The sequence below is a fragment of the Oncorhynchus nerka genome, linkage group LG15, assembly GCF_034236695.1.
Source record: "Oncorhynchus nerka isolate Pitt River linkage group LG15, Oner_Uvic_2.0, whole genome shotgun sequence".
NCBI lineage: Eukaryota > Metazoa > Chordata > Actinopteri > Salmoniformes > Salmonidae > Oncorhynchus > Oncorhynchus nerka.
In genome coordinates this window covers 56,870,194-56,889,361 of record NC_088410.1, presented here as the reverse complement: position 1 = coordinate 56,889,361, position 19,168 = coordinate 56,870,194, and the positions used below count along the sequence as shown (strand labels likewise).

The 19,168-nt window shown below is 43.5% G+C and overlaps 1 protein-coding gene across 1 annotated transcript; it reads right to left on the bottom strand.

Moving 5' to 3' along the window:
* Positions 1-9,177: 9,177 nt before the first annotated feature.
* On the bottom strand, positions 9,178-13,098 carry LOC115142946 (acidic mammalian chitinase-like). Its single transcript, XM_065001744.1, has 11 exons — positions 13,023-13,098; positions 12,564-12,593; positions 12,233-12,434; positions 11,792-11,848; positions 11,540-11,705; positions 11,173-11,297; positions 10,907-11,030; positions 10,562-10,747; positions 10,229-10,351; positions 9,763-9,901; positions 9,178-9,605 (listed from the first exon to the last, which is right to left on the bottom strand). Exons 1-11 carry the CDS (start codon positions 13,060-13,062, stop codon positions 9,322-9,324), a joined length of 1,476 nt encoding a protein of 491 aa, XP_064857816.1. The 5' UTR covers positions 13,063-13,098; the 3' UTR covers positions 9,178-9,321.
* Between the last annotated feature and the right edge of the window lie 6,070 nt (positions 13,099-19,168).

Genomic DNA, 19,168 nt, shown 5'->3' with positions numbered 1-19,168 from the left:
GCGTATCCTTTTCTTAACAACACTGTCATCTCAGATTTTCAAAATATGCTTTTGAACCAGAGAAAATCAATCATTTGTGTAAGAGTGTTGATAGCTAGCTTAGCATTTAGCGTAGCATTTAGCACGCAACATATTCACAAAAACCAGCAAAGGAATCAAATAAAATAATTTACCTTTGAAGAACTTCAGATGTTTCAATGAGGAGACTCTCAGTTACATAGCAGATGTCCAGTTTTTCCTGAAAGATTCTTTGTGTAGGACAAATCGCTCCGTTTTGTTACTATGCATTTGGCTACCGAAACTAACCGAAAATTCAGTCACCTACACGTCGAACTTTTTTCCGAATTAACTCCATAATATCGACTGAAACATGGCAAACGTTGTTTGAATCAATCCTCAAGGTGTTTTGTCATATATCTCTTCATTGAAATGCCGTTCGTGGAAGCATGCTTTCTTCTCAGAATCGCATGGAAAAATACCAGTAGCTGAGTTTTGCGCACCAATTTCCACGCAGGACACCGTGCGGACACTTGGCAATTGTAGTCTCTTATGGTCAATCTTCCAATGATATGCCTGCAAATACGTCACAATGCTGCAGACACCTTGGGGAAACGACAGAAAGTGCAGGCTCATTCCTGGCGCATTCACAGCCATATAAGGAGATCATGGAAAACGTAGCTTCGGAAATCCTGTTCATTTCCTGGTTGCTGAAACATCTTGGTTTTGCCTGAAGGTTTTGTTCTAGGGCACTCACAGTGAAAATCTTTGCAGTTCTGGAAACGTCAGAGTGTTTTCTTTCCAAAGCTATGAATTCCATGCATAGTCGAGCATCTTTTCGTGACAAAATATTGCGCTTAAAACGGGCACGTAAAACTGCCCCTAGAGTCTTAAGAGGTTAAAGACTTTGCCGATGAGTTGCGAGTTACTTAGCTCCAGAGGCTAAAAATGGGTATAATCCTAGCATGGTGCTTCAGAGTAAACAGCACCGGTTCTTGGGATTACTGAGATGGACAGGCAGATGTACTTGGATGCGCCAGTTTTGCCAACAAGTTTGTATGGCTCTGGGCCTTCATCCCCAAGCATATACTGTTCTAATAGTGCTCCCAAGTGGCTCAGTCAATGGGGGCAAGTGACTTGTTGCAGAGGTCCCCGTAGCTGGTGTTTGCCTGGTATCAGAATGCACAGTTCCTTCCCCACATTCGGACACACGATTGTCAAGAGTGGTGGATATGAAAACAAGCATAACAAAATATAATAATATATATTATCCCAGTAGTCAGGGTGGCCTTTTATCCCTTCAGGAGCTAATTTATGGTAGACTGGCAGCGTGCTCCGTCCAGTGGGGGGCATACAGAGTTTCACCACGGGTGATGAAAACTGTGACAAGGGGGTATGGTCTGCAGTTTGCTGTGCTTCCTCCTCATTTTCGTGGTGTCATTACATCATTGGGTCCCCAAGGTCCTAGCGTCTGTCTTGAGAGAGGAGATTTCCTCTCTCCTTCAAAAGTAGGGTATTCAGTTGGTCCCCGTGTCAGAAGTACAGAGCGGTTGGTACAGCTGGTACTTCTTAGTTCTCAAGAGTTATTTAACGTTGCATCCTATCCTGGACTTGCGTGTGATAAACAAACACCTCAAAACGCTCACACTTCACCCGCTATTGGTTCATGTCTATAGATCTGAAGGATACATATTTTCATGTGCTATACATCCTCACCATCTCCCTATTGCCTGCACCTTTTCTATAGTGGTGGAAGCGGCTTTGTGACCGGTGTGGTGCCAGGAAAACCGAGTATTGGCCTCTCTGGGCGATTGGCTGGTCGTGGCGGAGTCAAGAAACCAGGTGCCAGCAGCATATCACCCTGCATCCCATAGCTGACTTGCCTCTGAAATTAAGCAGGGTTGGTCCTGATTGGTCCGATAGGATATAGCCCTAGGTTCACTCCAGACATGACTGCCCTTGACCAGCACAAAAACATCCTGTGGCAGACTGCAATAGCATTGAATAGTTCCCGCGATATGCAACTTTTCAGGGTGGTCAGGAACCAATACACGCAGTCAGTCAGGAAAGCAAAGGCTAGCTTTTTCAAGCAGAAATTCGCATCCTGTAGCTCTAACTCCAAAACATTTTGGGACACTGTAGGTATAGCAGGTATATCTCACTGATCATCCCCAAAGCCAACATTTGGCCGCCTTTCCTTCCAGTTCTCTGCTGCCAGTGACTGGAACGAATTGCAAAAATCGCTGAAGTTGAAGACTTTTATTTCCCTCACCAACTTTAAACATCAACTATCTGAGCAGCTAACCGATCGCTACAGCTGTACATAGTCCATCTGTAAATAGCCCACCCAATCTACCTACCTCCTCCCCATACTGTTTTATTTGATTTACTTTTCTGCTCTTTTTGCACACGAGTATCTCTACTTGCACATCATCATCTGCTCATTTATCACTCCAGTGTTAATCTGCTAAATTGTAATTATTCGCTCCTAAGGCCTATTTATTGGGCCTAACAACACCCGTACCAATATATCCTCCAAACACCGGCTTCGAGGGAATTATCACTTAAATGCCACACCCCCTCGTGCTTTATTGCTCAAGTGTTAAAATTGCTTAAATTACCTGAGTTATATAAACTCTGCAAAAAAAGAAATGTCTCTTTTTCAGGACCCTGTCTTTCAATGATAATTCTCAAAATCCAAATAACTTCACAGATCTTCATTGTAAAGGGTTTAACTTCTTGCGTCGCGCAATCCCGTATCCGGGAGCGTAATCATAGCCTCAAGCTCATTACCATAACGCAATGTTAACTATTCATGAAAATCGCAAATTAAATGAAAGAAATATATTCACTCACAAGCTTAGCCTTTTGTTAACAACACTGTCATCTCAGATTTTCAAAATATGCGTTTCAACCATAGCTACACAAGCATTTGTGTAAGAGTATTGATAGCTAGCATAGCATTAAGCCTAACATTCAGCAGGCAACATTTTCACAAAAAACAAGAAAAGCATTCAAATAAAATATTTTACCTTTGAAGAACTTCGGATGTTTTCAATGAGGAGACTCTCAGTTAGATAGCAAACGTTCAGTTTTTCCAAAAAGATTAGTTGTGTAGGAGAAATCGCTCCGTTTTGTTCATCACGTTTGGCTAAGAAAAACCCCAGAAAATTCAGTCATTACAACGCCAAACTTTTTTCCAAATTAACTGCCATAATATCGACAGAAACATGGCAAACGTTGTTTAGAATCAATCCTCAAGGTGTTTTTCACATATCTATTCGATGATAAATCATTCGTGGCAGTTTGGTTTCTCCTCTGAACCAAATGGAAAAATGCACGCAGCTGGAGATTACGCAATAATTTCGACGGAGGACACCAAGCGGGCACCTGGTAAATGTAGTCTCTTATGGACAATCTTCCAATGATATGCCTACAAATACGTCACAATGCTGCAGACACCTTGGGGAAACAACAGAAAGTATAGGCTCATTCCTGGCGCATTCACAGCCATATAAGGAGATATTGGAACACAGCGCCTTCAAAATCTGGGGCATTTCCTGTTTGATATTTCATCTTGGTTTCGCCTGTAGCATCAGTTCTGTGGCACTCACAGATAATATCTTTGCAGTTTTGGAAACGTCAGAGTGTTTTCTTTCCAAAGCTGTCAATTATATGCATAGTCGAGCATCTTTTCGTGAAAAATATCTTGTTTAAAACGGGAACGTTTTTTTATCCAAAAATTAAAAGAGCGCCCCCTATATCGAAGAAGTTAAACACTGTTTCCCCTGCTTGTTCAATGAACTATAAACAATTAATGAACATGCACCTGTGGATCGGTCGTTAAGACACAGCTTACAGACGATAGGCAATTAAGGTCACAGTTATGAACATTTAGGACAGTAGAGGCCTTTCTACTGACTCTGAAAAACACCAAAAGAAAGATGCCCAGGGTCCCTGCTCATCTGTGTGAACGTGCCTTAGGCATGCTGCAAGGAGGCATGAGGACTGCGGATGTGGCCAGGGCAATACATTGCAATGTCTGTACTGTGACATGCCTAAGACAGCGCTACAGGGAGACAGGATGGACAGCTGATCGTCCTCGCAGTAGCAGACCATGTGTAACAACACTTGCAAAGGGACGGTACATCCGAACATCATACCTGTGGGACAGGTACAGGATGACAACAACAACAACTGCCCGAGTTACACCAGGAACACACAATCCCTCCATCAGTGCTCAGACTGTCCGCAATAGGCTGAGAGTGGCTGGACTGAGGGCTTGTAGGCCTGTTGTAAGGCAGGTCCTCACCAGACATCATCGGCAACAACGTTACCTATGGGCACAAACCCACCGTCGATGGACCAGACAGGACTGGCAAAAAGTGCTCTTCGCTGACGAGTCAAGGTTTTTGTCTCACCAGGGGTGATGGTTGGATTTGCGTTTATCGTCGAAGGAATAAGGGTTACACCGAGGCCTGTACTCTGAAGCGGGATCGATTTGGAGGTGGAGGGTCCGTCATGGTCTGGGGCGGTGTGTCACAGCATCATCGGACTGAGCTTGTTGTCATTGCAGGCAATCTCAACGCTGTGCGTTACAGGGAAGACATTCTCCTTCCTCATGTGGTACCCTTCCTGCAGGCTCATCCTGAAATGACCCTCCAGCATGACAATGCCACTAGCCATACTGCTCGTTCTCTGCGTGATTTCCTGCAAGACAGGAATGTCAGTGTTCTGCCATGGCCAGCGAAGAGCCCGAATCTCAATCCCTTTGAGCACCTCTGGGACCTGTTGGATTGGAGGGTGAGGGCTAGGGCCATTCCCCTCAGAAATGTTCGGGAACTTGCAGGTGCCTTGGTGGAAGACTGGGGTAACATCTCACAGCAACAACTGGCAAATCTGGTGCAGTCCATAAGGAGGAAATGCACTGCAGTACTTAACCTCTTGCTTCTACTCGGGACGCTTGCGTCCCAACTAGAGCTCTGGAAATGCAAATGCGCTACGCTAAATGCTAATAGTATTAGTTAAAACTCAAAAGTTCATTAAAATACACATGCAGGGTATCGAATTAAAGCTACACTCGTTGTGAATCCAGGCAACAAGTCAGATTTTTAAAATGCTTTTCGGCGAAAGCATGAGAAGCTATTATCTGATAGCATGTAACACCCCAAAAGACCCGCAGGGGACGTAAACAAAATAATTAGCATTTCGGCGTTACACAAACCGCACAATAAAATAGAAAACATTCATTACCTTTCACCATCTTCTTTGTTGGCACTCCTAGATGTCCCATAAACACTATTTGGGTCTTTATTTCGATTAAATCGGTCCATATAAAGCCTAGATATCGTTATATGTAGACTGTGTGATAAACGAAAAAAACATTGTTTCAAAACGTAACGTCATTTTTTTAAATTCAAAAAGTCGACGATAAACTTTCACAAAACACTTCGAAATACGTTTGTAATGCAACTTTAGGTATTAGTAAACGTTAATAAGCGATAAAATTCATCAGGAGGCGATGTAAAGATCATTAGCTGTCCGTCTGGAAAAATGTCCGGCTAGAAACTCAACGAAAATATCCGGTCCTAGACCTGAGGAGATACGGTGCCCTGCATGTGTTTGACCAAGAAAAAACTCGAAGGGAAATGACAAGACTCTAGACACCGTGTGGAAGCTGTAGGTACTGCAACCTCAGTCAATTAATTGTGGTTCACCTTTATCAATGGGTTCAAGTAGCGCATGGATATATTTTCCCATTTTCAGTGATCAGTTTTTCCTGTGCTTTTCGATGTAAATGCCGTTCTGGTAAAGCTACAGCAGTGATTTAACCTGTTTTATAAACGTCTGAGTGTTTTCTATCCACACAGACTAAGCAAATGCATATACTATATTCCTGGCATGAGTAGCAGGGCGCTGAAATGTTGCGCGATTTTTAACAGAATGTTCAAAAAAGTAGAGGGTCGACTTAAGAGGTTAATGCAGCTGGTGGCCACACCAGATACTGACCGTTACTTTTGATTTTGACCCCCCCCCCCTTTGTTCCGGGACACATTATTTCATTTATTTTAGTCCCATGTCTGTGGAACTTGTTCAGTTTATGTCTCAGTTGTTGAATCTTTTTATGTTCATACAAATATTTACACATGTTATGTTTGCTGAAAATACACGCAGTTGACAGTGAAATAACTTTTTTTTTTGCTGAGTTTATAACAAAATATTCCACTCATTATCTGAATTTCATTCATACACATATGATGTTCTTGTCATTTGTTAACAATACAATTAACTATCACTGGCCTAAACCCACTCTAATTCACATACCGCCCCAACAGATCCACAGATGACATAATCAATCGCACTCCGCACTGCCCTTTCCCACCTGGACAAAAGGTACACCTATGTGAGAATGTTGTTCATTGACTACAGCTCAGCGTTCAACACGATAGTGCCCACAAAGCTCATTACTAAGCTAAGGACCCTGGGACTATACACCTCCCTTTGCAACTGGATCCTGGACTTCCAGATTTGCCACCCCCAGGTGGTAAGGGTGGTAAGTGAAGCCAAAAACACGTCTTTCATGCTGATCCTCAACACTTGGTCCCCTCAGAGTTGCATGCTTAATTTCCCTCCTGTACTCCCTGTTCACCTACGACTGAGTGGCCAAACACGACTCCAATGCCATCATTAATTTTGCTGACGACACAACAGTGGTAGGCCTGATAACTGACAACGATGAGACAGCCTATAAGTAGGAAGTCAGAGACCTGGCAGTGTAGTGCCAGGACAACCACCTCTCCCTCAATTTGAGCAAGACAAAGGAGCTGATCATGGACTACAGGAAAAGGCAGACCGAACAGGCCCCCATTAACATTGATGGGGCTGTAGTGGAGCGGGTTGAGAGTTTCAAGTTTCTTGGTGTCCACATCACCAACGAACTATCATGGTCCAAGACAGTCATGAAGAGGGAGCGACAACACATTTTCCCCCTCAGGAGACTGAAAAGATTTGGAATAGGTCCCCTGATCCTCAAAAAGTTCTACAGCTGCACCATCAAGAGCATCTTGACCGGTTGCATCACTGCCTGGTATGGCAACTGCTCGGCATTTGACCGTAACGCGCTACTGAGGGTAGTGCGTACATCCCAGTACATCACTGGGGTCAAGCTTTTCTTCACTCTTTCTTGAACTGCATTGTTGGTTAAAACGTGTTAACGGTACAGGTTCCCCAAGGAGCCCCCCCCCCCCCCTCAACTGAAACAGTGGCGCACAGAATGCAAAAATATTCTTAGAAATATTTAACCTCCACACATGAACAAGTCCAATAGCTCAAATGAAAGATAAACACCTTGTTCATCTACCCAGCAAGTCAGATTTCTAAAATGTTTTGCGGCGAAAACATAGCACATATTTATGTCAAACCACCACCAAAGACACAGCTAATTTAAATAGCCATTTTGTCGAACAAAAGATGTAATCACAAACGCAGGATTAAAAGAAAAATAATTCACTAACCTTTTGAAAATCTTCATCAGATGACAGTAATAGGACATGTTACACGGTACATTTATGTTTTTTTCAATAATATGCCATTTATATCCATAAATCTCTGTTTACAATGACGACATGTTCAAAAAATGCTACTAAAATGTCCGGAGAAATTATGATAACTCCACCAGATAACAGCAATACACATCATAAACTTTGACTAAATATACATGTTCTACATATAGTTAGAAAGATACACTGCTTCTTAATGCAACCGCTGTGTTACATTTATTTTTAACGTTACAGAATTCGTTCACTAGGCAATAATCTGAGACGGCGCTCAGACATTAGCAATATTTCTCCGCTATGTTGGAGTCAACAGAAACACAAAATTACCACATAAATATTCCCTTACCTTTGATGGTCTTCGATCAGAAGTCGTGCAAGGAGTCATACTTACCAAAAACAGCGTTTGGCTTTCAAGTCTGCGTCTTTGGGTTATCAAACGCGACAAATTCCGGCTGAAATGCAGCCAAAATTCGAGGAGTTGCGCATCAAAACTTCAAAATTACATATTATATGTCGACTAAACTGGTCAAACTAAGTGCAGAATCAAGCTTTAGGATGTTCAAAACGTGCAAAACAATTCTCACTCGAACAGACAAACTCACATCGTGTAATGATTCCTGGAACAAAGGGATCTCCAGACGCGACATGCGCATGAGAGTGCATGTATTTTCGCGTGACCCGAATGTTTTAGCCCGCCAAAGGGTGAGAGAGCGCGCAGTTTTCACAATGAAACGCCCCATTGAAAGGAGACATCGCGCTGAAGACATAGAAACTGTTCCCAGATCCGTAGCTGGTTGGGAAGGGTGGGGGCGATGACGTCAAAGTTGGCCCAACTTTACTGCTGACAGAGAGTGTTTGGGAGAATGGCTGCCCTGTGAGTTCTGCTTTACATACAGACATAATTTGAACGGTTTTAGAAGCTTTAGAGTGTTTTCTATTCAATAATAATTATTATATGCATATATTAGCAATTTTGGACAGATTTTGTTTCTGTTTACTATGGGCACGCAATTCCTCCAAAGGGGGCAGTATTCTGCCTAGCTCTAACTGGTTATTAAGGGCTTGTAAATTAGCATTTCACTGTAAGGTCTACCTACAGCTGTTGTATTCGGCGCATGTGACCAAGAGTTTGATTTGATTTGAAATAAAACAATGTGCATGTCAAGTTATATTCAAATTCTGTAAAGAAAATAACATTTACTATATATTCTTTCTTTTCAGCATTTCAAAAAGAACAGTTTTGAAATGTGTGTCTTGTATTTTTGAATTTGGATGAAATGGTAGTTAAAAAGACAAATGGTGAGCCTATCATTATGTCATGTTAATGATGAGTCAGTCTAAGCTCTGCGTGCTTTATACCGTGTCTGTCAGCCTGGTAAAGTTTGACTGCAGTAAAGGACTTATATTTTACTGAGATTCTCTGTGATGGAATGAATTGTATAAAAACTAAACTGACAAAAGGTGTTTGAGGGAATCAGTTTGAGAACGGCGAGGAGCAGAATTGCTAATCTTGTTCAGATAATGACTAGCTATGTGGGATTCAAGGTGATTCTGCTCAAAGTGCAATGAAGTTGACCTCAAACCCACACAGAGCGGAATAAATACAATTTCTGAGAGAGCAGGATGCATTCATATGTTGGGAGTTTATTAGAGTGGATTTGACATGTTAAATGGAGCTGATGTTAGAATAGGACATGACAACAGTGGCCCTAACAACCACATAACCTTTAGACCCAGCTCCTTCATTAATAAGGGGAATTCTGGTTTCTTAGGCCCAGTTGCAGCACTTGCAGCTGGCGTCAAACACCAGGCCGGCAGCACACTGCTGGTCGTAGGTCTTGCCCTGGCTACAATTGTAGAAGTGGTTGGAATTGGTGGGGTCAGGGTATATTCCGTCAGCCTTCCCGGCGCAGAAGCCAGATCCGCTGCTACTACTGCCACCGCCACTGCTGCCACCGCTGCTGCTGCCACCTTGACCACCGGGCTGTGGGGGGTTAAGTGGGTGCTGGGTAGGGGTCACTGGGGCGATGGGGACCGTACGGGCGGCACAACCTGGGAGAGATGGAGGACATAGGAGTGGGGGAAGGGGGTTGAGATCATTTGAGATAATTTCAACTACATTTCTACTACTATTTGAGAGAGTGATGGAGAGGATTGCTGTTGAATGTTTGTGTGTGCATGCAGGCATGCATGTGTCTGTGTCACTCACCGGCTCCGGTTCCCAGTCCAGACTTGAGGGTGTTGATCAGTGGGTATCTGCCCTGTCCACAGAAGGTTCCAGAGAAGTCATCCAGATCCAGACTCCACACCATGGCTCCTCCGAAGCCAGTGTTCTTCAGCCACTCGATCTGTAAGGGAGACAGAGAGGGGAGAGGAGGGTTTACTTAACGTGGGTGAAATTGGATAAATATGTATAGGTGATAGAACTTCATCATTTGCCCTATGTTGCTCAGTTGGTAGGGAATGGATCTTGCAATGACAGGATGGTGGATTCGATTCTGGCTGGGGTCACCCATAACAAAATGTATGCACTCACTACTGTAAATCACGAAGAAAAAAGCTTCCAAAAAAAATTCCATATATTATTAGGCTTATTGTAACAGAGTAGGATGCTACGCCATTACCCCCTAGTTATATCTTTCCTCCAACAGACAAACACCCCCACAAACACAGACCTTGTTCTGGAAACTCTTGACATTGTCATATCCAACCCAGATGTTCTGCTGGGTGTAGGCGTAGGGCACCATCTGGGCAGAGTCCCAGGCCTGGGTAGCTCCCTGCTTCAGTAAGGTGCAGATCTAATGACACACAAACACACGTTAGGGTTGGAAGTTGCATGATTCAGGAAGCTGCAGATGTAATCACTCAAAAACATACACGGGGTTTGCGTCCAAAATGACACCCTGTTCCCCAGGACAATACATTTGACAAGAGCACACAAGAAGTGCATTGTGTAGGGATTGGAATAGGGTGTAATTTCAGACCTATCTTAATCCTGTGTCAATTACCTCGTAGTAGGCCAGGAAGCCAGACTGTCTGGTGAATGGTCCGGCCGGGCCGGGGCCATTGGCGGGAGCGCCTACTCCAGTGTTAGAGCCACTGGCCAGCTGGAAGGTGTGGCCGTAGGTGGGGAATCCAACCAGGAGCTTCTCAGCGGGGGCACCACTGCTCTTCCAGTACTTCATAGCATAGTCCTGAGAACACACACAGTATGTGGTAGTGAGAACACTGGAGAGAGAATAATTATTAAGAAATGTGGAACTCATTCTCAGCTCAAAACTAAATAGGCAGGAAGAGATAAATGAGCCGAGGAAGAGAGAGAGGAAGAAATGGGCACGGAGAGAGAGACTCACCACATCGAAGTAGATGTAATCTCCCTGATCAGCTGGTCCTCTGTAGAGAGGGCTGTTTTCTCCAGTGTTGTGTTCCCAAGATCCATGAAAGTCATAGGTCATCACATGCAGATAGTCCAAAACCCTGAGAGGAAGAGGGAGAGAAAGAGAGGGAGAAAGAGAGTTTCCAATATGCCAAGAGGTATTTGATAGATCATGCATGTTTTAATGTACACATTTTTCCTAAGAAATAATGTATGAATGAGATCCAGTGTGTATGTACTGACGATCCAATCTCGGCGATCTGGTATCCGGAGTCGATGGTTCCCTTTCCGGCAGAAACAGCTGCAGTCAGCATCAGACGAGGACGGTTGGTGTTCTTTCCTTCAGCCTCAAAGGCAGCCATCAGCTCCTAGAGGGAGACAGTGCACAGAGGGATGTTTGTGTTCATGAGGGTGTTCAAGCATTCATTCTTGTCTGTGTGTTCATTTGTGTGTGCATGAGCTATTTTGTGCGTGTGTGTGTGTCTGTATGTGTGATTGTTAATCTGCGTGTGTGGGTGTTTATTCATGTGTTTGTTCATTCGTGTGTGTGTGTGTGTGTGTGTGTGTGTGTGTGTGTGTGTGTGTATGTATATGGGTGTTTGAGTCTAACCTGCAGCAAGGTGGTGAATCTGGCCTTGTCTGCGGGTGGGGAGCCTCTGGATCCGGGATACTCCCAGTCAATGTCCAGGCCGTCAAACTGGTACTGTCTCAGGAACTTGATAACGCTGCTGATGAATGTCTGGCGGTTGGCTGCACTGGACACCATTGCTGTGAACCTGGGTACACACACACACAGCTCAGACACAGGGTGTGTGTGTAAATGTGTGTATGCACTTGCATGTTTATATGCATCTCCACTTACGGCTGAGTGCCAAAATTCCATCCTCCAATGGCCAGCAGAGTCTTCAGGTTGCTGTTCCTGTTACCAAATACAAGACTTAGGGTTATTACTGGCTTAGGCGTGCATGTGTGCACCACGGGAGGCTGCTGAGGGGAAGAAAGCTCATAAAAATGTCTGGGATGGTGGAAATGGAATGGCATCAAACACATAGAAACAATGTGTTTCACATATTTGATACCATTCCACTAATTCTGCTCCAGCCCTTACCACGAGCCCGTCCTCCACACTTAAGGTGCCAAGAACCTCCTGTGGTGTGTACATGCCTGAATGAGAAAGTCTTTGCCTGCATTTGTCTGTGTGTGTGCGTGCCTGCATGCATGCATGCGTATGTGCATGTGTGCATGCCTGCTTGAGTGTGTGTTTGTGTGTGAGTGTTTGTGCATGTGTGTGTCTCTCTCTCACTGGTTCTTGAGTGCTTGGAACTGTCCGTAGAGTTTCTCATCGTCCCATTCGTAGGTCTTGATCTCGTTGTTGGCCATGCCGGCAAAGGCATAGATCAGATGGTCACAGAGACAGGGGTCCACGTTGGTGGGGAAATACTTGCCTGCTCCTGGCCGGTACTGGCCCCAGTTAGTGAAATAACAGGATAGGATGTAGGAGGATCCTATGGAAGGGTAGTAGTAATGTTAGAGTTTGGAGTTTTAGAGTCATGGTTGTCATGCTCTCTAAGTTGAGTTATTGTTCTCTTACCTAGCTGCTGGCTAAATGTAAATTAAATGTACTTAAAACTTACCTAGCTGTGCATGCAGCAGGAGAGCCAGTCCTAGAGAGGGAGAAAAGAAGAATGGTGAGAGAAAGCGAGAGAGACAGAAGTAAAGAAAGGAGAAGGAAAAAGGGAAAGTTTTTATGTTACATTAAACTTTTTAAAAAGTCAACATAATTCAGAACTGTAATGATCATGATATAAAGTGCAGTTCTTCCCCTCAGACATGAATATAGATGGGTCATGGTGCTGGCAACCTCAGTCCTTAGAAACAGACATTGAACACAGTAGCATAGACAAAATGCATAGCTAGAGGACATTCGTCAGTGGCCAATTCTCTCCACAGGGAGCCAAAGCCTTAGCATAGAGCATAGTATGTCTGAATGTTGCTAATTTTCAATACAATTAAAATGTAAATGAAAGGTTTGAAAGAAAGATAGACCAATAATACAGTTATATGCTAAGTAAGCCAAAATAAATTCCACTTACCAACGCAGATGAGTAGTTTGCCCATGGTTGCTGTGTACATTGCTCCATGGGCTGCTGAACCCTTTTATACTCTCAACGACCACTCCTATCTCACTCATATCTCTAGGACTTTCCCATTCCGCAGCAAAACTCAATCAGCCTCAATCACTTGTTTGAACATGGGTTTCCACTGCCTTAACAAAAACACTGATAAACTTCATATGTCCTTGTTTTAAGACATGATAAGCTGACAATAAAAAAAGCAAGTCTGTTTTGGGCTGTAATCATTTGGTGAAACTGACACTGAAATTGATAATTTGGTGAAACCATAGAGATGGGTGCATTAGTCACCCCTTAGCCTCTTCAGTACAGCCCCTCCAACTAGCCCCTGCACCCTAGCTAGCACCTTTCTCCTACCACCAAACTCCCTATATACTTGTGGAGATTGCTTATTTTTCCTCTATATATTTTTATATGTATATATTCTTATTCCAATCCTTTACTTAGATGTATGTGTATTAGGTAGTTGTTGTGGAATTGTTAGATAACTTGTTAGATATTGCTGCACTGTCAGAAATAGAAGCATTTTGCTACACTAACAATAACATATGCTAACCATGTGTATGTGACCAATACATTATAATTTGATTGAGATTGACCTTGAAATGGGATAGATGTAAAGAATATGGTGACCATTCTACCAAGTCAAGCTCAAGGTTGAGATGTCCCCATAATTAATTGATCTATCTTTTGTTTCAGTTGTACTAGCGGTGGGCTGGAGGTTGGGGGGAAGTGAGAGATATTGTTATCCACGTCGGCACCAACGATGTTAGGATGAAACAGTCAGAGGTCACCAAGCGCAACATAGTTTCAGTGTGTAAATTAGCTAGGACCAAGCCTGACATGCTGAGAGTGACGGACTCCATTCTGGCTGGAGGGGTGCTCTCATCTTATCTACGAACATAGACAGGGCTCTAACTCCTCTAGCTCCACAATGAAATAGGGTGCAGGCCAGGCAGCAGGCTGTTAGCCAGCCTGCCAGCATAGTGGAGTCTGCAACTAGCACAGTCAGTGTAACCACCTCAGCTATCCCCATTGAGACCGTGTCTGTGCCTCAACCTAGGCTGGGCAAAATTAAACATGGCGGTGTTTGCCTTAGCAATCTCACTAGAATAAAGACCTCCTCCATTCCTGCCATTATTGAAAGAGATCATGATACCTCACATCTCAAAATGGGGCTACTTAATGTTAGATCCCTCACTTCAAAGGCAGTTATAGTCAATGAACTAATCACTGATCAAAATCTTGACGTGATTGGCCTGACTGAAACATGGCTTAAGGCTGATGAATTTACTGTGTTAAATGAGGCCTCACCTCCTGGTTACACTAGTGACCATATCCCCCGTGCATCCCGCAAAGGCGGAGGTGTTGCTAACATTTACGATGGCAAATTTCAATTTACAAAAAAAAAAAGACGTTTCATCTTTTGAGCTTCTAGTCATGAAATCTATGCAGCCTACTCAATCACTTTTTTAAAGCTACAGGCCTCCTGAGCCATATACAGCGTTCCTCACTGAGCTCCCTGAATTCCTATCAGACCTTGTAGTCATAGCAGATAATATAAGTTTTGGTGATTTTAATATTCACATGGAAAAGTCCACAGACCCACTCCAAAAGACTTTCGGACCATTATCGACTCAGTGGGTTTTGTCCACCATGTCTCTGGACCTACTTACTGTCACAGTCATACTCTGGACCTAGTTTTGTCCCATGGAATAAATGTTGTGGATCTTAATGTTTTTCTTCATAATCCTGGACTATCGGACCACCATTTTATTAAATTAGCAATCGCAACAAATAATCTGCTCAGACCCCAACCAAGGAGCATCAAAAGTCGTGCAATGAATTCTCAGACAACACAAAGATTCCTTGATGCCCTTCCAGACTCCCTCTGCCTACCCAAGGACTTCAGAGGACAAAAATCAGTTAACCACCTAACTGAGGAACTCAATTTAACCTTGCGCAATACCCTAGATGCAGTTGCACCCCTAAAAACTAAAAGCATTTGTCATAAGAAACTAGCTTCCTGGTATAGAGAAAATGCCCGAGCTCTGAAGCAAGCTTCCAGAAAATTGGAATGGCAATGGCGCCACACAAAACTGGAAGTCTTCCGACTAGCTTGGAAAGACAGTACCGTGCAGTATCGAAGAGCCCTCACTGCTGCTCGATCATCCTATTTTTCCAACTTAATTGAGGAAAATAAGAACAATCCTAAACGTATTTTTGATACTGTTGCAAAGCTAACTAAAAAGCAGCATGCCTCAAGTGAAGATGGCTTTCATTTCAGCAGTAATAAATTCATGAACTTCTTTGAGGAAAAGATCATGAGCATTAGAAAGCAAATTACAGACTCCTCTTTTAAATCTGCGTATTCCTCCAAAGCTCAGTTGTCCTGAGTCTGCACAACTCTGCCAGGACCTAGGATCAAGAGAGACACTCAAATGTTTTAGTACTATATCGCTTGTCACAATGATGAAAATAATCTTGGCCTCTAAACCTTCAAGTTGCATACTGGACCCTATTCCAACTACTGAAAGAGCTGCTTCTGTCACGCCCTGTCTTAGTATTTTGTGTTTTCTTTATTATTTTGATCAGGCCAGGGTGTGACATGGGTTATTTTATGTGGTGTGTTTTGTCTAGGGGTTTGTTGTAGGTTATGGGATAGTGGTTAGTGGGGTTGTCTAGATTAGTCTATGGCTGCCTGGAGTGGTTCTCAATCAGAGGCAGGTGTTTATCGTTGTCTCTGATTGGGAACCATATTTAGGCAGCCATATTCTTTGAGTGGTTCGTGGGTGATTGTTCCTGTCTCCTGTGTCAGTATTTGTACCACACAGGACTGTTTCGGGTTTTCACGTTTCTTGTTTTTGTAGTTTATTCATGTATAGTTTCTTTATTAAAGACCCATGAATTATCACCACGCTGCATTTTGGTTCGCCTCTCCTTCAACGGAAGAATCCCGTTACAGCTTCCTGTGCTTGGTCCTCCTATGTTGAACATAATAAACGGCTCTCTATCCACCGGATGTGTACCAAACTCACTAAAAGTGGCAGTAATAAAGCCTCTCTTGAAAAAGCCAAACCTTGACCCAGAAAATATAAAAACTATCGGCCTATATCGAATCTTCCATTCCTCTCAACATTTTTAGAAAAAGCTATTGCGCAGCAACTCACTGCCTTCCTGAAGACAAACAATGTATACGAAATGATTCAGTCTGGTTTTAGACCCCATCATAGCACTGAGACTGCACTTGTGAAGGTAGTAAATTACCTTTTAATGCCGTCGGACCGAGGCTCTGCATCTGTCCTCGTGCACCTAGACCTTAGTGCTGCTTTTGATACCGTCGATCACCACATTCTTTTGGAGAGATTGGAAACGCAAATTGGTCTACAAGGACCAGTTCTGGCCTGGTTTAGATCTTATGCGTCGGAAAGATATTAGTTTGTCTCAGTGAATGGTTTGTCCTGTAAATTGTAAAGTTGGTGTTCCTCAAGGTTCCGTTTTAGGACCACTATTGTTTTCCCTATATATTTTACCTCTTGGGGATGTCATTTGAAATCATATTGTTAACTTTCACTGCTATGCTGATGATGGGGCGGCAGGGTAGCCTAGTGGTTAGAGCGTTGGGCTAGTAACCGGAAGGTTGCAAGTTCAAATCCTCTGAGCCGACAAGGTACAAATCTGTCGTTCTGCCCCTGAACAGGCAGTTAACCCACTGTTCCTAGGCCGTCGTTGAAAATAAGAATTTGTTCTTAACTGACTTGCCTAGTTAAATAAAGGTCAAATAAAATAATCAAATAAACACACAGCTGTACATTTCAATGAAACATGGTGAAGCCCCAAAATTGCCATCGCTAGAAGCCTGTGTTTCAGACATAAAGTGGATGGCTGCAAACGTTCTACTTTAAAACTCGGACAAAACAGAGATGCTTGTTCTAGGTCACAAGAAACAAAGAGATCTTCTGTTGAATCTGACAATTAATCTTGATGGTTGTACAGTCGTCTCAAATAAACTGTGAAGGACCTCTTCGTTACTCTGGACCCTGATCTCTCTTTTAATGAACATATCAAGACTGTTTTAAGGACAGCTTTTTTCCATCTACGTAACATTTCAAAAATCAGAAACTTTCTGTCCAGAAATGAAGCAAAAAAATGTATCCATGCTTTTGTTACTTCTAGGTTAGATTACTGCAATGCTCTACTTTCCGGTTACCCGGATAAAGCACTAAATAAACTTCAGTTAGTGCTAAATACAGCTGCTAGAATCCTGACTAGAACCAAAAAATTTGATAATATTACTCCAGTGCTAGCCTCCTTACACTGGCTTTCTGTTAAGGCAAGGGCTGATTTCAAGGTTTTACGGCTAACCTACAAAGCATTACATGGGCTTGCTCCTACCTATCTTTCCGATTTGGTCCTGCCATACATACCTACACGTACGCTACGGTCACAGGACGCAAGCCTCCTAATTTTCCCTAGAATTTCTAAGCAAACAGCTGGAGGCAGGTTTTTTTCCTATAGAGCTCCATTTTTATGGAATGGTCTATCTACCCATGTGAGACAAATCGGTCTCAACCTTTAAGTCTTTACTGAAGACTCATCTCTTCAGTGGGTCATATGATTGAGTGTAGTCTGGCCCAAGAGTGTGAAAGTGAACGGAAAGGCTCTGGAGCAACAAACCGCCCTTGCTGTCTCTGCCTGGCCGGTTCCCCTCTCTCCACTGGGATTCTCTGTCTCTAACCCTATTACAGGGGCTGAGTCACGGGCTTACTGGTGCTCTTTCATGCCGTCCCTAGGAGGGGTGCGTCACTTGAGTGGGTTGAGTCACTGATGTGATCTTCCTGTCTGGATTGGCGCCACCCTCTTGGATTGTGCCTTGGCGGAGATCTTTGTGGGCTATAGTCGGCCTTGTCTCAGGATGGTAAGATGGTGGTTAAAGATAGCCCTCTAGTGGTGTGGGGGCTGTGCTTTGGCAAAGTGGGTGGGGTTATATGCTTCCTGTTTGGCCCTGTCCGGGGGTATGATCGGATTGGTGTCTCCTGACCCCTCCTGTCTCAGCCTCCAGTATTTATGCTGAGGTAGATTATGTGTCGGGGGGCTAGGGTCAGTTTGTTATATCTGGAGTACTTCGCCTGTCTTATCTGGTGTCCTGTGTGAATGTAAGTATGCTCTCTCTAATTCTCTCTTTCTTTCTCTCTCTCGGGGGATCTGAGCCCTATGACCATGCCTCAGGACTACCTGGCATGATGACTACTTGCTGTCCTCAGTCCACCTGGCCATGCTGCTGCTCCAGTTTCAACTGTTCTGCCTGCGGCTATGGAACCCTGACCTCTTCACCGGACGTGCTACCTGTCCCAGACCTGCTGTTTTCAACTCTCTAGAGACAGCAGGAGCGTTAGAGATACTCTTAATGATCGGCTATTAAAAGCCAACTGACATTTACTCCTGATGTGCTGACCTGTTGCACCCTCGACAACTACTGTTATAATTATTATTTGACCATGCTGGTCATTTATGAACATTTGAACATCTTGGCCATGTTCTGTTATAATCTCCACCCGGCACAGTCAGAAGAGGACTGGCCACCTCTCATAACCTGGTTCCTCTCTAGGTTTCTTTCTAGGTTTTGGCCTATATAGGGAGTTTTTCCTACCACCGTGCTTCACGTCCGGATGAAATGCATGCCCAAATTCAACTGCCTGCTACTCATCCCCAGAAGATAAGATATTAATATTATCAGTAGATTTGGATGGAAAACACTGACGTTTCTACAACTGTTTGAATCATGTCTGTGAGTATAACATAACTTATTTAGCAGGCAAAACCCAGAGGACAAACCATTCAGATTTTGTTTTTGAGGTCACTCTTTTTTCAATGGGGTTTCATTGGGAATCCAGATTTCTTAGGGACCTTCTCGCATTTCCTACCGCTTCCACTGGATGTCACCAGTCTTTACAAATTGGTTGAGGATTTTCCTTTGTGTAATGAAGAAGTAGCCCTGTTCAAAACGAGGGTCACTTCAAGTGTACTGTTTGATAGAGGCGCATGACCAGAAAGCTAGCTTCAGTTTGTTTTCCTCATGTATTGAACACAGATCATCCCGTCTTCAA